This window comes from Sander lucioperca, chromosome 9, assembly GCF_008315115.2.
Source record: "Sander lucioperca isolate FBNREF2018 chromosome 9, SLUC_FBN_1.2, whole genome shotgun sequence".
Classification (NCBI taxonomy): domain Eukaryota; kingdom Metazoa; phylum Chordata; class Actinopteri; order Perciformes; family Percidae; genus Sander; species Sander lucioperca.
In genome coordinates, this window is record NC_050181.1 from 3,478,117 (window position 1) to 3,492,060 (window position 13,944).

The 13,944-nt window shown below is 40.6% G+C and overlaps 2 protein-coding genes across 2 annotated transcripts in view; one reads left to right on the plus strand and one right to left on the minus strand.

Annotated features, from left to right (window-relative positions):
- mfsd8l2 (major facilitator superfamily domain containing 8-like 2) overlaps positions 1–2,846 on the minus strand; it is a 10,863-nt gene extending 8,017 nt beyond the window's left edge. The window contains exons 1-4 of the mRNA XM_031294400.2: positions 2,743–2,846; positions 2,575–2,661; positions 1,087–1,387; positions 687–872 (exon numbers count right to left, since the gene is read on the minus strand). Coding sequence (XP_031150260.1) covers positions 687–872; positions 1,087–1,162 — 262 coding nt within the window. The 5' untranslated portion in view covers positions 1,163–1,387; positions 2,575–2,661; positions 2,743–2,846. The remainder of the gene's footprint in view (positions 1–686; positions 873–1,086; positions 1,388–2,574; positions 2,662–2,742) is intronic.
- Positions 2,398–13,294, plus strand: LOC116045310 (calcium-activated potassium channel subunit beta-3). Its single transcript, XM_036004791.1, has 5 exons — positions 2,398–2,871; positions 8,334–8,345; positions 8,923–9,120; positions 11,338–11,512; positions 12,601–13,294. The coding sequence occupies exons 1-5, from the start codon at positions 2,783–2,785 to the stop codon at positions 12,961–12,963; spliced, it is 837 nt and encodes a 278-aa protein (XP_035860684.1). The 5' UTR covers positions 2,398–2,782; the 3' UTR covers positions 12,964–13,294.
- The last annotated feature ends 650 nt before the right edge of the window (positions 13,295–13,944 follow it).

Consider the following 13,944-nt stretch of genomic DNA (forward strand, 5'->3'; position numbering starts at 1 on the left):
TACCACAACAATTTGTTGTAAAAACCAGTGTATGATTCATGGTAACTAACTGCAAGGTAACTACCATCATGCATTGCACAACAGGGGAAACAAAGGTAAATTTAGATAAAAGGACTGTGTTCCAGTGTAGCAAGTTTTCAAACAAAGACAACCGCTGTTTTACCTAGACTTATTACATTTTAGTGTGCCTTTCAATTGAATGGGCCATTTTCTGTTTTATTTCGATTTTATTACTATTTTATTTTTCTTCTGTGTTAAAGGGGAGGGGCAGGTGGTGGGGTAATCATCTTACTTGCGTGCTTTAAGAACAGTAGGCTCAGTAGAACAGTTTTGATTTGAGTGTAGCGGTTTATTCATAATTATTTATCTATTAACTGTTACATTTACTCCATCCCTTCTTGCTCATGGCATTCATTTAGGCCCTTTTATTGAAACTACTTTGCTTTCACCCAGTTGAAAGGAGATTTTTCCTTTGTTAATTTTTTTGTTAATAAAATCTACATTTAGGGTATAACAGTCTCTGTCTCCTGTTTATTCTGGGTGTTGTGTATAAGTATCACCTGGTCACACCCATAGACCTGCAATTTCCTATGCAGTGTGTAATGAATAATGAATGAGCCAGCCAGCGGCTTCTAAAAACCTGACTCTCTGTGTCATGTGATTTGTCTTGTGGTTTGGTTACTCACCAGCGATCTCAAAAAGATTGGAGAAAAGGATGATGGACTTTGTAGTTTTGCTCCGGTCTGACCAGAGCCCAAAAAGAGGGCCTGTGAGCAGTCCGCTCAGACTGAAGGCAGACAGACCCAGACCCAGGAAGTAAGGGGGGGCCTCCAAAATCTGTAGATACCTCCATATTGTGGGCAAAATGACGGCTGAGACCACCAGAGAAGGATGAAGGAGGATGAGTGTGGAGGAAAAGGAGGAGAGATGTGTAAATAACAAGCCTTGTTTACCCACAGCAAAATATATCTAAATTAAATGTCCTCTGTGATGTGTGCTTACAGCCAAAAACGCCAGGCAGATTCTGCTCTAATGAGACAATTATCTCATGTCTTCAAATCCATAAAGCTGTCATAATGAACTTACCATACTCAATGCCGCTCAGCATAAATATCAGTCCAATGGTGTAAAAAGTTAGATTCCTCTTTTGGTGATTATCCATTTGCTCAGTGACTTGCTGCCTTTTACAAGCCGACCTCTGAGTGCACACGTTGTTCAAAAATGTTGTTCAGTGGCTTCAGATAACAGGAAACACTGTGCGTCCAATTACAATTGCTCCGAAGAATTTGTCGCACCAATGTGCAAGTTCATTTTAGAGCTTCTTAAAGATAGAAAACTGAGATCATACGGGGCTTCTCCCATAAAAGAGGCTCAGCAGGGGTGAGACCTGAAAACACAGGGTGGAATAAACATCAAATCAGCAATGAAAACAACACAGACCAGTCTGAAATGGTTGCAGTAGTCCGTTCCAATTAGGCATTTATGTTTAAGAAGAAATTCTGTTTGAGTCACGTCCACAGCAGCACGCTTTGAGCCTCACGGTCAAGGCAATGTCTCAAGTTACCAGTTGAGGTAAAGTACACTGAACTTTATACATTTTTAATCTTGTTTTCTACAGTTTCATCAAAGCACTGGATTCTCCCAGAGACCATTGAAGAATTGTGCCAGACCTATCTGCCTTCTTGTAGGCTATAGATATAAATAACTTTGCTTTTTTACAAAACAGACTCCACTTGGCAGTTCACAAATACAAATTATCACACACAAAATCAGATAAACTGCGATTACATTTCCCCAAATATGAAGCCTTACACCAGGACGTGTAATAAAAGGTGAAGGAAATATTCCCCAAAAAATGCTCCATTGTATTCAGTACTGAATAAATTAGGTATGACATCGCTGTCATATTGTTATATTTAATGGTTGGCTCTATTCTCAAACTGCTGTGGTGTTCCTAGCCTTGGGCTTGTTTTATTAAACAGAACTGTCACCAAGTTAATACCGCCATATGTTTTTCCAGCAAGCCATTAATAATACAAGGCGTTTTGATTGTTTGAATAACACATATAAACTGGCTCAGCATCTTGCACTCATGTCACACAGTGTCGGGACAATCTGAGAGGCTTTGAGCTCAACAGGCCGACAGGATGATGAAATGTCGCAGGACACATGTGTTTGGGTCAGTATCTCTTCTGTATGTGTGTGTCTGTGTGTGTGTGTGTGTGTGTGTGTGTGTGTGTGTGTGTGTGTGTGTGTGTGTGTGTGTGTGTGTGTGTGTGTGTGCATGCAAGAAAATCAATAGAGCGTGTGTGTGTAAATGTGTGTAAAGATGGTTGATTTGGCATATTATCCCAACTTTATGTCTTTTACTTCTGACTAACATTGTGCTGTTTCATTCTGTGTGAAAAGTTAATAAACAAGAAGGGATTCATTCAGCTTTTCCATGACAAACTGCTGCCTGCAGCTGAGCCTCACAGTTCTACTGTGAGGCCATTAGCATCCTACCTGCCTCACTGTACCTGTGGTGGTTTCTATAGAAACACACATGAGGGTAGAAGGTGTTGTTGGACTCACCTTTGAGCTTTGGTAAACAACAGGAAGTCCCCTGGTGAATAAACTGCAATCTGGTCCACTCAGTCAGTCAGCGCGCATCATTGGAGCCTGTTTGAGACATGATCAGCTGTTGACAGAAGGACATTTGACTTTCAGATAGAGAGGAGCTTGTTAGGTGGATATACATACTTGGAGCTGGGAGGTGGCTGGGACAGAGATAGGAGTGGGCATGTTCTTGAACACAGCTTCTCCCCGGAGGTCATTCACCATCCCGATTAAGATCAACCTGCAGGGTGCTCGTAGGCGGCAGACACGGTAAGAGAGGACAATCTACTGGGTCGGACAGCAAGGCTTTGAAAACACTGTTGGGAGTTAATTAAATTTAAACAAGGCTTCACATTCAGATGTCTAACTCTTGGGTACATATGACGAAGAATGATTAAACACAGTGATGTGTCTGAAAAGCCAGATGTGTCAATCTGAAAGATTTGAAGTGACTAAAATCGATTAATATTGCATTAAAGGGACACTCCACAGATTTAGCATACTAAGTTCCAGTTAGTAAATGTAACTAAGTTAAATTAAGTACTGTACTTCAGTACAAATTTGAGGTACTTGTACTTTACTTGAGTCTTTTCTTTTCTACTTCTACTCCACTACATTTTTAGAGAGAAATATTGTATTTTTTTACTCTACTACACTACACAGACCGGGGTGTGCTAGCTGTATCCCTTCTAACATCAACTACAGCTGTATCCCTTCTAACATCAACCATAGCTATAGCTGTATCCCTTCTAACATCAACCATAGCTGTATCCCTTCTAACATCAACCATAGTTGTAGCTGTATCCCTTCTAACATCAACCATAGCTATAGCTGTATCCCTTCTAACATCAACCATAGCTGTAGCTGTATCCCTTCTAACATCAACCATAGCTATAGCTGTATCCCTTCTAACATCAACTATAGCTGTAGCTGTATCCCTTCTAACATCAAACACAGCTGTAGCTGTATCCCTTCTAACATCAACTATAGCTGTATCCCTTCTAACATCAACCATAGCTATAGCTGTATCCCTTCCAACATCAACCATAGCTGTAGCTGTATCCCTTCTAACATCAACCATAGCTGTAGCTGTATCCCGTCTAAAATCAAACATAGCTGTAGCTATATCCCTTCTAACATCAACCATAGCTGTAGCTGTATCCCTTCTAACATCAATCATAGCTATAGCTGTATCCCTTCTAACATCAACCATAGCTGTAGCCGTATCCCTTCTAACATCAACTACAGCTGTATCCCTTCTAACATCAACCATAGCTATAGCTGTATCCCTTCTAACATCAACCATAGCTGTATCCCTTCTAACATCAACCATAGTTGTAGCTGTATCCCTTCTAACATCAACCATAGCTATAGCTGTATCCCTTCTAACATCAACCATAGCTGTAGCTGTATCCCTTCTAACATCAACTATAGCTGTAGCTGTATCCCTTCTAACATCAAACACAGCTGTAGCTGTATCCCTTCTAACATCAACTATAGCTGTATCCCTTCTAACATCAACCATAGCTGTATCCCTTCTAACATCAACCATAGCTATAGCTGTATCCCTTCTAACATCAACCATAGCTGTATCCCTTCTAACATCAACCATAGCTGTAGCTGTATCCCGTCTAAAATCAAACATAGCTGTAGCTATATCCCTTCTAACATCAACCATAGCTGTAGCTGTATCCCTTCTAACATCAATCATAGCTATAGCTGTATCCCTTCTAACATCAACCATAGCTGTAGCCGTATCCCTTCTAAAATCAACCATAGCTGTAGCCGTATCCCTTCTAACATCAACCATAGCTGTAGCTATAAATTTGAGGTACTTGTACTTTACTTGTCTTTTCTTTTCTACTTCTACTCCACTACATTTTTAGAGAGAAATATTGTATTTTTTTACTCTACTACAGTAATCTGACAGATTTAGTTACTTTACAAATTGAGATGTATGCTCACAATCCCATCTAACATGAGTGAGGCAGACAGACCGGGGTGTGCTAGCTGTATCCCTTCTAACATCAACTACAGCTGTATCCCTTCTAACATCAACCATAGCTATAGCTGTATCCCTTCTAACATCAACCATAGCTGTAGCTGTATCCCTTCTAACAACAGCTGTATCCCATCTAACATCGACCATAGCTGTACCCCTTCTAACATCAGCTGTATGATACAGCTGATGTTAGAAGGGATACAGTCACAACACACGTGTAGTTTATAAAATATTATGGTTAATTATAAATAAAACTACCCAACAATATATGAAATTATTAGCCAATTAAACACTTGGTCGATTAACTGTTTTGATCGTTTCCAGTTTCTTTAAATGTGAGGAATTTTTTTTTGCATTGAGAACTTCTACTTTCAATACTTTAAGTGTTACAATGTGCTCCTAGTTTGGACCCCAAAAGCAGATTCAGACTCAGGCACAATGGATTGGAGTATATAGTTTTATTTTATCTCAGTACTTGCAAATGAAGTGCGTAAAACAAGGTGGTGAGGTGGTTATCCTGGTGGAAGCAGATGGCATCTGGTGGTGGGGAATTTGTGCCAGGCAATGGCAGTGGATCAGCAGGAGGCAGGCTCAGCCTAGGCAGGTGCTGGAGATGGAAGAGACACAGGTGAGGTTATTTTCAGCAGAGTCACAACAACAGGTCAAAATCAGATTCTTCACTGGAGTTTAAGCCTGAAGAGCTACCACGTAGAGAGCGGAAACAATCTGGCGATGAGTGAGTGGTGAGCTGGGTTTCTTATACTGAGCTTGATGGTAAATGGAAGTCAGGTGTGCCTGGTAACGACTGTAGAGCCACGCCCCTGCTGATGAGCACACACACACACACACACACACACACACACACACACACACACACACACACACACACACACACACACACACAGGGGAGGAGACACAGGATGTCAGGTTACAGCCTGTAGCTACACAGTCATTACTAAGGACATAACAACGGCAAATTGTTTTTGTGTGGAAAAAATACATTTTGGAATATTGGATTGTATGAGTTCGACAATCGACTAGTGTGGACTTCACCAGAAAACAGGAAATAAACAGAGGTATGGATTAACACAACTTTTATGCCTTTCTGTCACATCTACTGCAGTCAGATTCACTCTGTTCCCTCGGAAGGAATCCCTTCACATGGGTAGGCACTTGTAATGACATTTGGAATATGTTTAGAGGCTAAAAACACGTTTAAAACTTGCCCTGTTTAAGCCTGTTGGGTGCTAACTCTAGGCAGCACCGATTGTTTTTGTTATTCTCGCTACTGACAGCACTCCAAATTTACAAACAACAGAGCTACGTGTTGAAATCGACCGGAATTCCCCTTTAAGTAAAGAATCTGAATTCTCCTTCCACCACTGTTCAGTTCAGTTTACATGTCAAATGTACTAGCTACTCTACGTCTATCAGGGATGTGCAGAGACAGTTTGGGGGGCAGGGGATCAAGTGAAAAAAATAATTAAAAAAATATTATTTATTTAAAAATAAAATAAACAAAATGTTAAATATATATTCACAACTCTGACTTCCTTACTAATTTATTTTAATTTCCTCACACTTACGCAATTGTTTCAAACTCAACAGATTTCTACAAAATAATCAGTTTACACAGAGGCCATGGCCTTCTTTAGTGTCCACCAGGTTTATCACAAGAGCAGGCAACAGCAAAGAATACTATGCCACAACGTGAATGTTTTCTATGCTACTAGTTTCAAGTATGTATTTAGAATAACTGACTGCACCAAGGAGAGGGACACACTGTATTTGACTAGTAATTTGCTTATTTTGCACATGGCAATACATAATTTTAATTATTTTGGTGTTATTGAACTAAATGTCAAAATCAACAAAAATCTTCACACTGAACTGACAAAGGCTATTACTGTTATTTTGTTAATTTTACAGGAAAAAAAACACTTTAATTATTAGATGAGGAGTCCACGATCAAAATTATGAAGTTTTGCTTCCATGTCTTCTTTTACTCTAATGGAAAGAAGACTTCCAAAATATACATTTAGATGTTGTTTGTTTTAGGCCATCTACCCTCCGTCTGTTTGCATATATCGATTTTTTTCTCTCTGCATATTTAAACATAACATTTCAGGGGAAAAGACTCTTGATGTAAGTCATTAACTGGGGAAGTTCTGTGCTGATATGTTTTAGTTATTTTGTTTATCCTATTCACCTGCAGTGCCTTGTCCAATGTATGCAAATTAGCGCATTTTAATTAGTTAATGCTTAATTTGCATATCAATGTGGCGATTGTGATGATGTTATTAGACACAAATGTTTACTGTATTTACCTGTAGTGTCTCCTTTAAATACAGTGCATTAGCCTGCATGGCCATGATGTCTTAGCTTAACCTAGCTAACTTATTACATTAGTAGCTCATGCATGTTAGCAAGACACAAGTTAACTATATTTGTTTTTGTCTTTCGGATAATTTGCTGTAAACTTGAGGCACTGCTAGTCTTTTGTTCATCACAACTCACCTCCACACAAGCCAAGAAAAACCTAGCCTGTCTGCCTGCCTGCGTGTCTGCCTGCCTGCCTGCCTGCCTGCCTGCCTGCCTGCCTGCCTGCTTGCCTGCCTGCCTGTGTGTGTCTGCCTGCCTGCTTGCCTGCCTGTCTGTCTGCCTGCCTGTGTGTCTGATGTGTGGCTATGCTGTGAGTATGGAAGTAAATCTGTTTCATCGGATTTTGAAATTAAAAAGCCATTGAATTTCTAGCACTGAATATTTATACATTGAAATTATGTATCTGAATTTTTTGCCACTAAATTTTAATCTTCAAATTCAGAATCCAAAAATTCAACATAAAAAAATTCTATATACCAAATTCAGATGCAAAATATATATTTAATTTAAAATTCAACTAATATATTTTCAACTTCCTCAAATTCAACAGGCCAAATTGAGCTGCAAAATGTTTTGTTTGAAATTCAGTGTTAACATCCAGGAATCCAAGGAAAAGCAATCGATTCTAGAATCTAGATCGGGAGTTTGCCATAGTAGCAGCAGCCAACAACTGGAAACGTTTTACAATTTTCGTCTGCTATTTCACCACTAAATTCACTTCTCAGACTTTTTTATGCGAGAAATCAACTGTGCAGAGAGAGAAGAATATGGGCATTTGTACAAAAATTAATGGCAAATTGCACATTTGTTCCGATGTTGCCGGACTTGAGAAGCTCCAGTCTGACGTGAGCAGCCTGCTGGTGGAGTAAGATTCAGAGGCAAAGAATTCATATGCATAATTTCAATGCATAAATATTCAGTGCTAGAAATTCAATCGCTTTTAAATTTCAAAATCCGATGAAACAGATTTACTTCAATATGTGAGGGCATGCTGAGGTAGAGGAAGAGAGAGAGAGAGAGAGAGAGAGCGAGCGAGAGGGAGGGCGTCGGAACTCGACAAAGTTCATCTCCCGATCTATTTTTTTAATTCAATATATTAGTTTGACAGTGAAGCTGTGCGCAAACATGAATATGTATTCATGACTTAACTTTTTTTAAAAGCACCAGAGAAAAAAAGGGCACTTTTTCTCGAAGAAGAAAAAGGGCAGGTGCTCAAGCCCTGTTTGATGTCTATGTGTGCACATGCCTCTACACTATTTAGAATTATGGGAAATGTAGGTTTAAGTATTTTAGAGCTTGTGATGTTCAGTTCACAACTGTAATAAGTGTTGTACCCTGACTTTCCATCTAGCGCCATCATCAGGTCAAACTTTTTGTCCAATACTTTGGTTTATGAGAAATTACCTGCTAAGACATTCCCATCAGCAGCTGTACTTTGTGTTAAGTGCTAATGTAGGCATGCTTACATGCTAAACTAAGATGGTGAACATAGTAAACATTATACCTAAAGATGTTAGCATTTAGTTCAAAGCACCACTGTGCACAAGCACAGTCTCACAGAGCCATTAGCATGGCTGTTTGTGTCTCTCACAAACATTGAAGTACAATACTAAATTGCCAGTGTATCTTGTCATTGAAACATTACCGACTGACTTCTGATTATATAGCTTAACTAAGAAATGTAGTTTAGGCAATAGTTTCCCACTTGAGCCCAACATTTAAACTGGAAAATAAATGTAGTCTAATAAAAAATAAATCGAAGTTGAACATGAAATTTGTTGATGCATTGACTCAAATATCTAATTTACATCCCTGGTTTGTGTGTGTGTGTGTGTGTGTGTGTGTGTGTGTGTGTGTGTGTGTGTGTGTGTGTGTGTGTGTGTGTGTGTGTGTGTGTTTGTGTGCGCGTGCGAACGTGCGTGCAAATGTATGTGTCACAGAGAGCTCCTTCACATAGCAACAGCACAGGAGTGGAGTAGAGGGCTGGATGGGCGCAGAGAGCAGCGAGCTCGGACCCAGATGCCAGTGTCGAGTGTTGGGGAGGACAGAGCCATCCTGCTGGGCTTCACCATGATGGCCTTCTCTGTGCTCATGTTCTTTGTGGTCGGCATTACTATGGTCAAACCTTATGTTAACAGGTGTGGTTTGTCTGCTGATGCTAGAAGGGATGGCTTATCATTTGATTTTTAACAATATAATTAGAGCTGCAACTAGCAATTGTTTTCATTATTAAATTAACTCAAGATTATATTTTTGATTAATTGAAGAATTGTTTGGTTAAAAATAGCTGACCAACAGTCCAAATCCAAAAGAGATAACATTTTTGTGAAAATTAAAATCTATTATCAGAGCTCTATGCAAACTACTTGTTATGGAAGCCCATTACTACCAAGACAATAAAAAACAGCACTAAGAGTCTACAGCCACGCTCTGTGAGGCTGTATTTATGCACAGTGGTGCTAGATGCTAATGCCGGCATGCTAACATGCTCAAAATAACAATGCTAACCTGCCGATGTTTAGCAGGTACAATGTCCGCTAAGCTTAACCATCTTGGTTTAGCGTGTTAGCATAGGATCTGCTTCCATAAGATGTGCTACAATATGAATACAAATACTGTAAGAACACCCCTCACACCTAGGGAAGCTGAGAACGGATGTCCTTTCTTATCTTGAGAAAACAAAAGATTGTTTCCTCTTATTACTTATGTTTGTCAGAGATCAGAAGTTGAAACGGCCCAGATCGAGCTGACGGTAACGGACTTGGTTAAACAGAAGTATACACCTGTGACAACAAACAGTTTTCAAAATAAGGTGTTAACAAAGGATATATGGAAATAATATTACTTGAATTATATTCACAAGAAGTATAAAGCATGTTAATAGTGTCCCTCATAAATTCTGACGATGTTCGAGTCAAGGACATCTACATAGACACAAAATCAAGCATGTTTACTGTATCAATTTAGAGATATCCCAAAGTGAAAGTCCCTTTAGTTCAATCTGGACTGTTTGAATGCATTTAACATAAATGTCAGTATATATGGGTGCACTACAGTTGCACCGTCGGCTGATTTGAACAGAGATGCCAGTGCCAGCCTGTTTGGCTGCAGTGCATGACGGCATAGTATATATCCACAATGTTCCACTTCCAGGATTGCTCCAGTGCCACCGGAAATTCCACCGGCTGTCCCTCCTTTCAGCCGGATGTCCATTACCTTCCACTTTCTTTGTGTTGGAATTTTAAACTTTGATTTATGAGGACTATGGTTAACTACTCCTCAGATCTCTGCAGGGTAAATCCAGACAGCTAGCTAGACTATCTGTCCAATCTGAGTTTTCTGTTGCACGACGTAAACAATTTTTGAACGTACACATGTTCCACCAAAACAAATTCCTTCCTGAGGCTATTTTGCAGCGGCACCGTGGCTCTGTCCGGCGCTTATCGCCACCCATGACGATAGGGATACCGGTAAACCAGAGAACGTTTTTCTCCCATCCCGGAATGCTGTGTGGACTAGCCAGACCCTCCTTCACAGCGCTGTGGAGGAAGGTACAGTAATGGCACTCCTAATCTCTGCTGAATATTATGAAATAATAAAAGAAAAAAATATTTTGTTTTCTAGTGAAAAATTGCAAGCATGTCCGGTATCGGCTTCCGTACACATCAGAGATCAAAAGGCTGTTTTATGCTTCTGCGTCAACTTCATGCCGTAGCTACGCCGTCGCTCCTACGTCGTGACCCTTTTCGAGTTCTGCGTCGGGGTTGCTTTGCATCGCGGTGCATTTCACCACCATAACGCTAGGGGGTGATAAGTCTAGGGTTATTTGCGAGGTGTCTGCCAGCCAGTTTATGTTATGTTAGCAAGCAAACTTTAGCACAACTGCCCACAAAGTACTGCCCTCTGGTGAAGTGCTAATTTCAAAACGTTACCGACATATAGACACTTTACAAACGGATAACCCCGTCATTGTAACCAAATATGTCTGAGTTTATTTGCAAAGCTTATGTCAGTGAACTACCATGTTGCTACTCCCCACAGTAGGCTGCTTGAAACACCAACTATCAACACACGGGACGAGTTGACCAATCACAGTCCTTGCGGTCTGCGTCGCCACGATGCAAAGTTACAAATTTTTGGAGGTGCACGTTGAGCTACGGCAGAGGGCTCGGAGAGGGGTTCACGTGGACGCAGAGGGGTCTGCGGGGGTACGCCATTGATTCAACGCAGAAGCATAAAACAGCCTTAAGAAGGAACAATTCTTGCCTTTCTGGTGTGTGTGTGTTTACATATGGTTGAGGTAGAAGGGTTGGAAGCCTTGGCTTGGGTACAACAACATTTTCCTTGTTTTCCAGCAACTGGGAGAATGAGGCCAGCTGTGTGCTGCTGCAGGCCGTCACCCTGGAGAAGTGGGTGGACTGCAGAGGTGTGAGCACTGTGCCTTGTCTCAGGGTGACGGTTAACCTCACAGACTCCAATGAGAGGGCTTTTCTCCACTTTGACGAGGAGTCGGTCCTCCTAGCTTCTGAGGTAGGGCTTTATGGCAGTACATTCCAGGTTTTAGGTCTTACTTATAATTTTGCTTTATGAACCTCAGGTTTGGATCTGCTTCACACCAGGTGTGGCTTGTTGACTGTAAGGGAGGAACACCTGCAGGACACTTACGGCCCTCGAGGAGTGGATTTGAGCATTAAGACTTTATATCTATGTACATGTAGGACCAATCGGTGTAGTAGATGTTAATTTTGCTTGCTCAAAACTCAGTCATCCACTGGTGTAGTCTACGTGATACGCAGGTATACGCAGTATACCCACTAAGAAATCTCCAGGATTTCCATATACCCACTTAAAAATGTTCACTCAATGTGATACGCAACAACATAGTTTTGTGACAGAACTTTTACTTCAGATATTTGTCTTCACAAATACGGGATCCAGTAAGTTGACAGCAAACTAACCTAACACTGCAGAACATGCAGAGAGACTTTTCTCATCTTTCATCGACCCGCTGAGCGCAGTGCGTAGTGTGTGCGTAGCGACCGGGCCCAAATGCTCCGTTTACACTAACGCCAGTATCCTCCCTTCACCGCACATTTAAGACAAATATTGTAGTCTATTTTGTTTTGTCCTCGCTGCTTTGGGGTCAACTTTGTGATCCAGGTTCAGGTCCCTGATGTGAAAGCCCCCTTACTGCTTTATATTCCATTATATTTTTGATATATTTTGAATGTCATCTGTGTTTTCCTTCTCAAAGGATAAATAAAGGTATTCCTACCATAAATTGGTGCATAAAAGTGTGCAGGAAAAGTCTTTGATGCTCAAAATCACCCTGGGGAAAGACACCCAGACCCCACACTCTGAGGCAGGAAAAAAAATTATATAAAAAAATTATATATATATATATATATATATGATATTACTGTATTAGGAGATGATTTCATGCTGCCCTTCTGCTCTATTCAGAGGAATTGTAAGAAACATTTTTTAGTAGCAGTGCGGCACACAAAAAAGAACCTTGCAGCTCGTCTCATTGATTGCAATCAGCGCTGCCAACTGTAACAAGCAGGTCACTTGATAAAAAATTACACTTGAATAATATCTCCCCCCCCTCCCCCCAGTGTTTCTACATACCCAAATGTCAGATGGAAAGAACAGAACTACAGGATGAAGTCCTGAAAGTAAAAAACAGCTTGGACACTCAGCTGGGGAGCACCTCATCGTGCTTCACTGACCGCGCAAGGCACCCCAGGGACGTCATCTTGGGCAGGAAGTACACCTTTAAAAAGGCCCTGTTTGCATTGCTGTGGCCCTGTCTGATGCTGGGTGGTGGAGCTCTGCTGGTGGGCCTTGTGAAGCTGACACAGTGCTTAGCCCATCTCTGCCCTGAGACGTGCAGTGAGGCTGCAGTGGGCAGGCTGACATCAAGGCAGGGCAAACTTTACAGAATCTTCCAGAGGTCCAGCATGCAGTCTCCTTCATGATGTTTGTAGTGTTTGTGCTGCAACATGCCAACAATTGTGAATTAATATGTAACTTGTATACAATGTGAAACAGGGCCGGTATGTATAAATCAGAGTAAAAAATATAACTTCAGTGTGTCAAAAATCCAAGAAAGACGACATTTTAGCCTATTCTCTTGTGCCATGCAGATACCTTCCTAAGTTTAGATAATTGGTCTCAGCTCCTAAATTATTTAAGAGAGCTCCAGAGGTTTCTGAACCCAGTTAGGACTGACCAGCAGATGGCTGCGATACATGCACAGAGGTAGAGAACACACAACTTTCAACAATGAAAAAAACGATGTGAAAGTTAAAAAGCAGAGATCTTCAACAGGGGGTTCGGGACCCTAGGGGGGTCCTCAGAGTTACTGCGGGGGGGGTTTAAAGTTTAAAAAATAAAAAATAATGTTTGAACATGAATCCAAAATATTATTAGCAAATATAAATCAGCCTATTTGTAAAAATAAAGATGATAGGCTTACTGGCTTATAGGTAAGGTTATCCCAATAGCCATCCACAGATCAATTAGTCCTTAGGATTCAATGTGCCACAGGTACGTATATTTAACATTAAAACATGATTTATAAAATCATGCCAACAATTATTATTGTAATAGCTTAGAATTATATGCACTAGAAAGGTATGTACAGTATAAAGACTCAGTTTAATTTGCAACTTAATTTTATACAATATATGTAGTAGGGGGTCCCTGACTCCGTCACTCTCACATATAAGCCTTGGCTTAATAAACGTTGAAGACCTCTGCAATAAAGGATATGATGTTGTCAAAATAACTATAGCATGGGCTATATGATGTTGGATGCAATGTATGATGGGTAGGCCTGACAAGGTGTGTACTGTATGAAATTAGCTGATTTGGTGCATGAGGGTGGGCATTTGGGGTTTACAACACTTAGGAGTCACGGCAGTCAATGCTTACCAATCACACTTAAGACTTTGTTG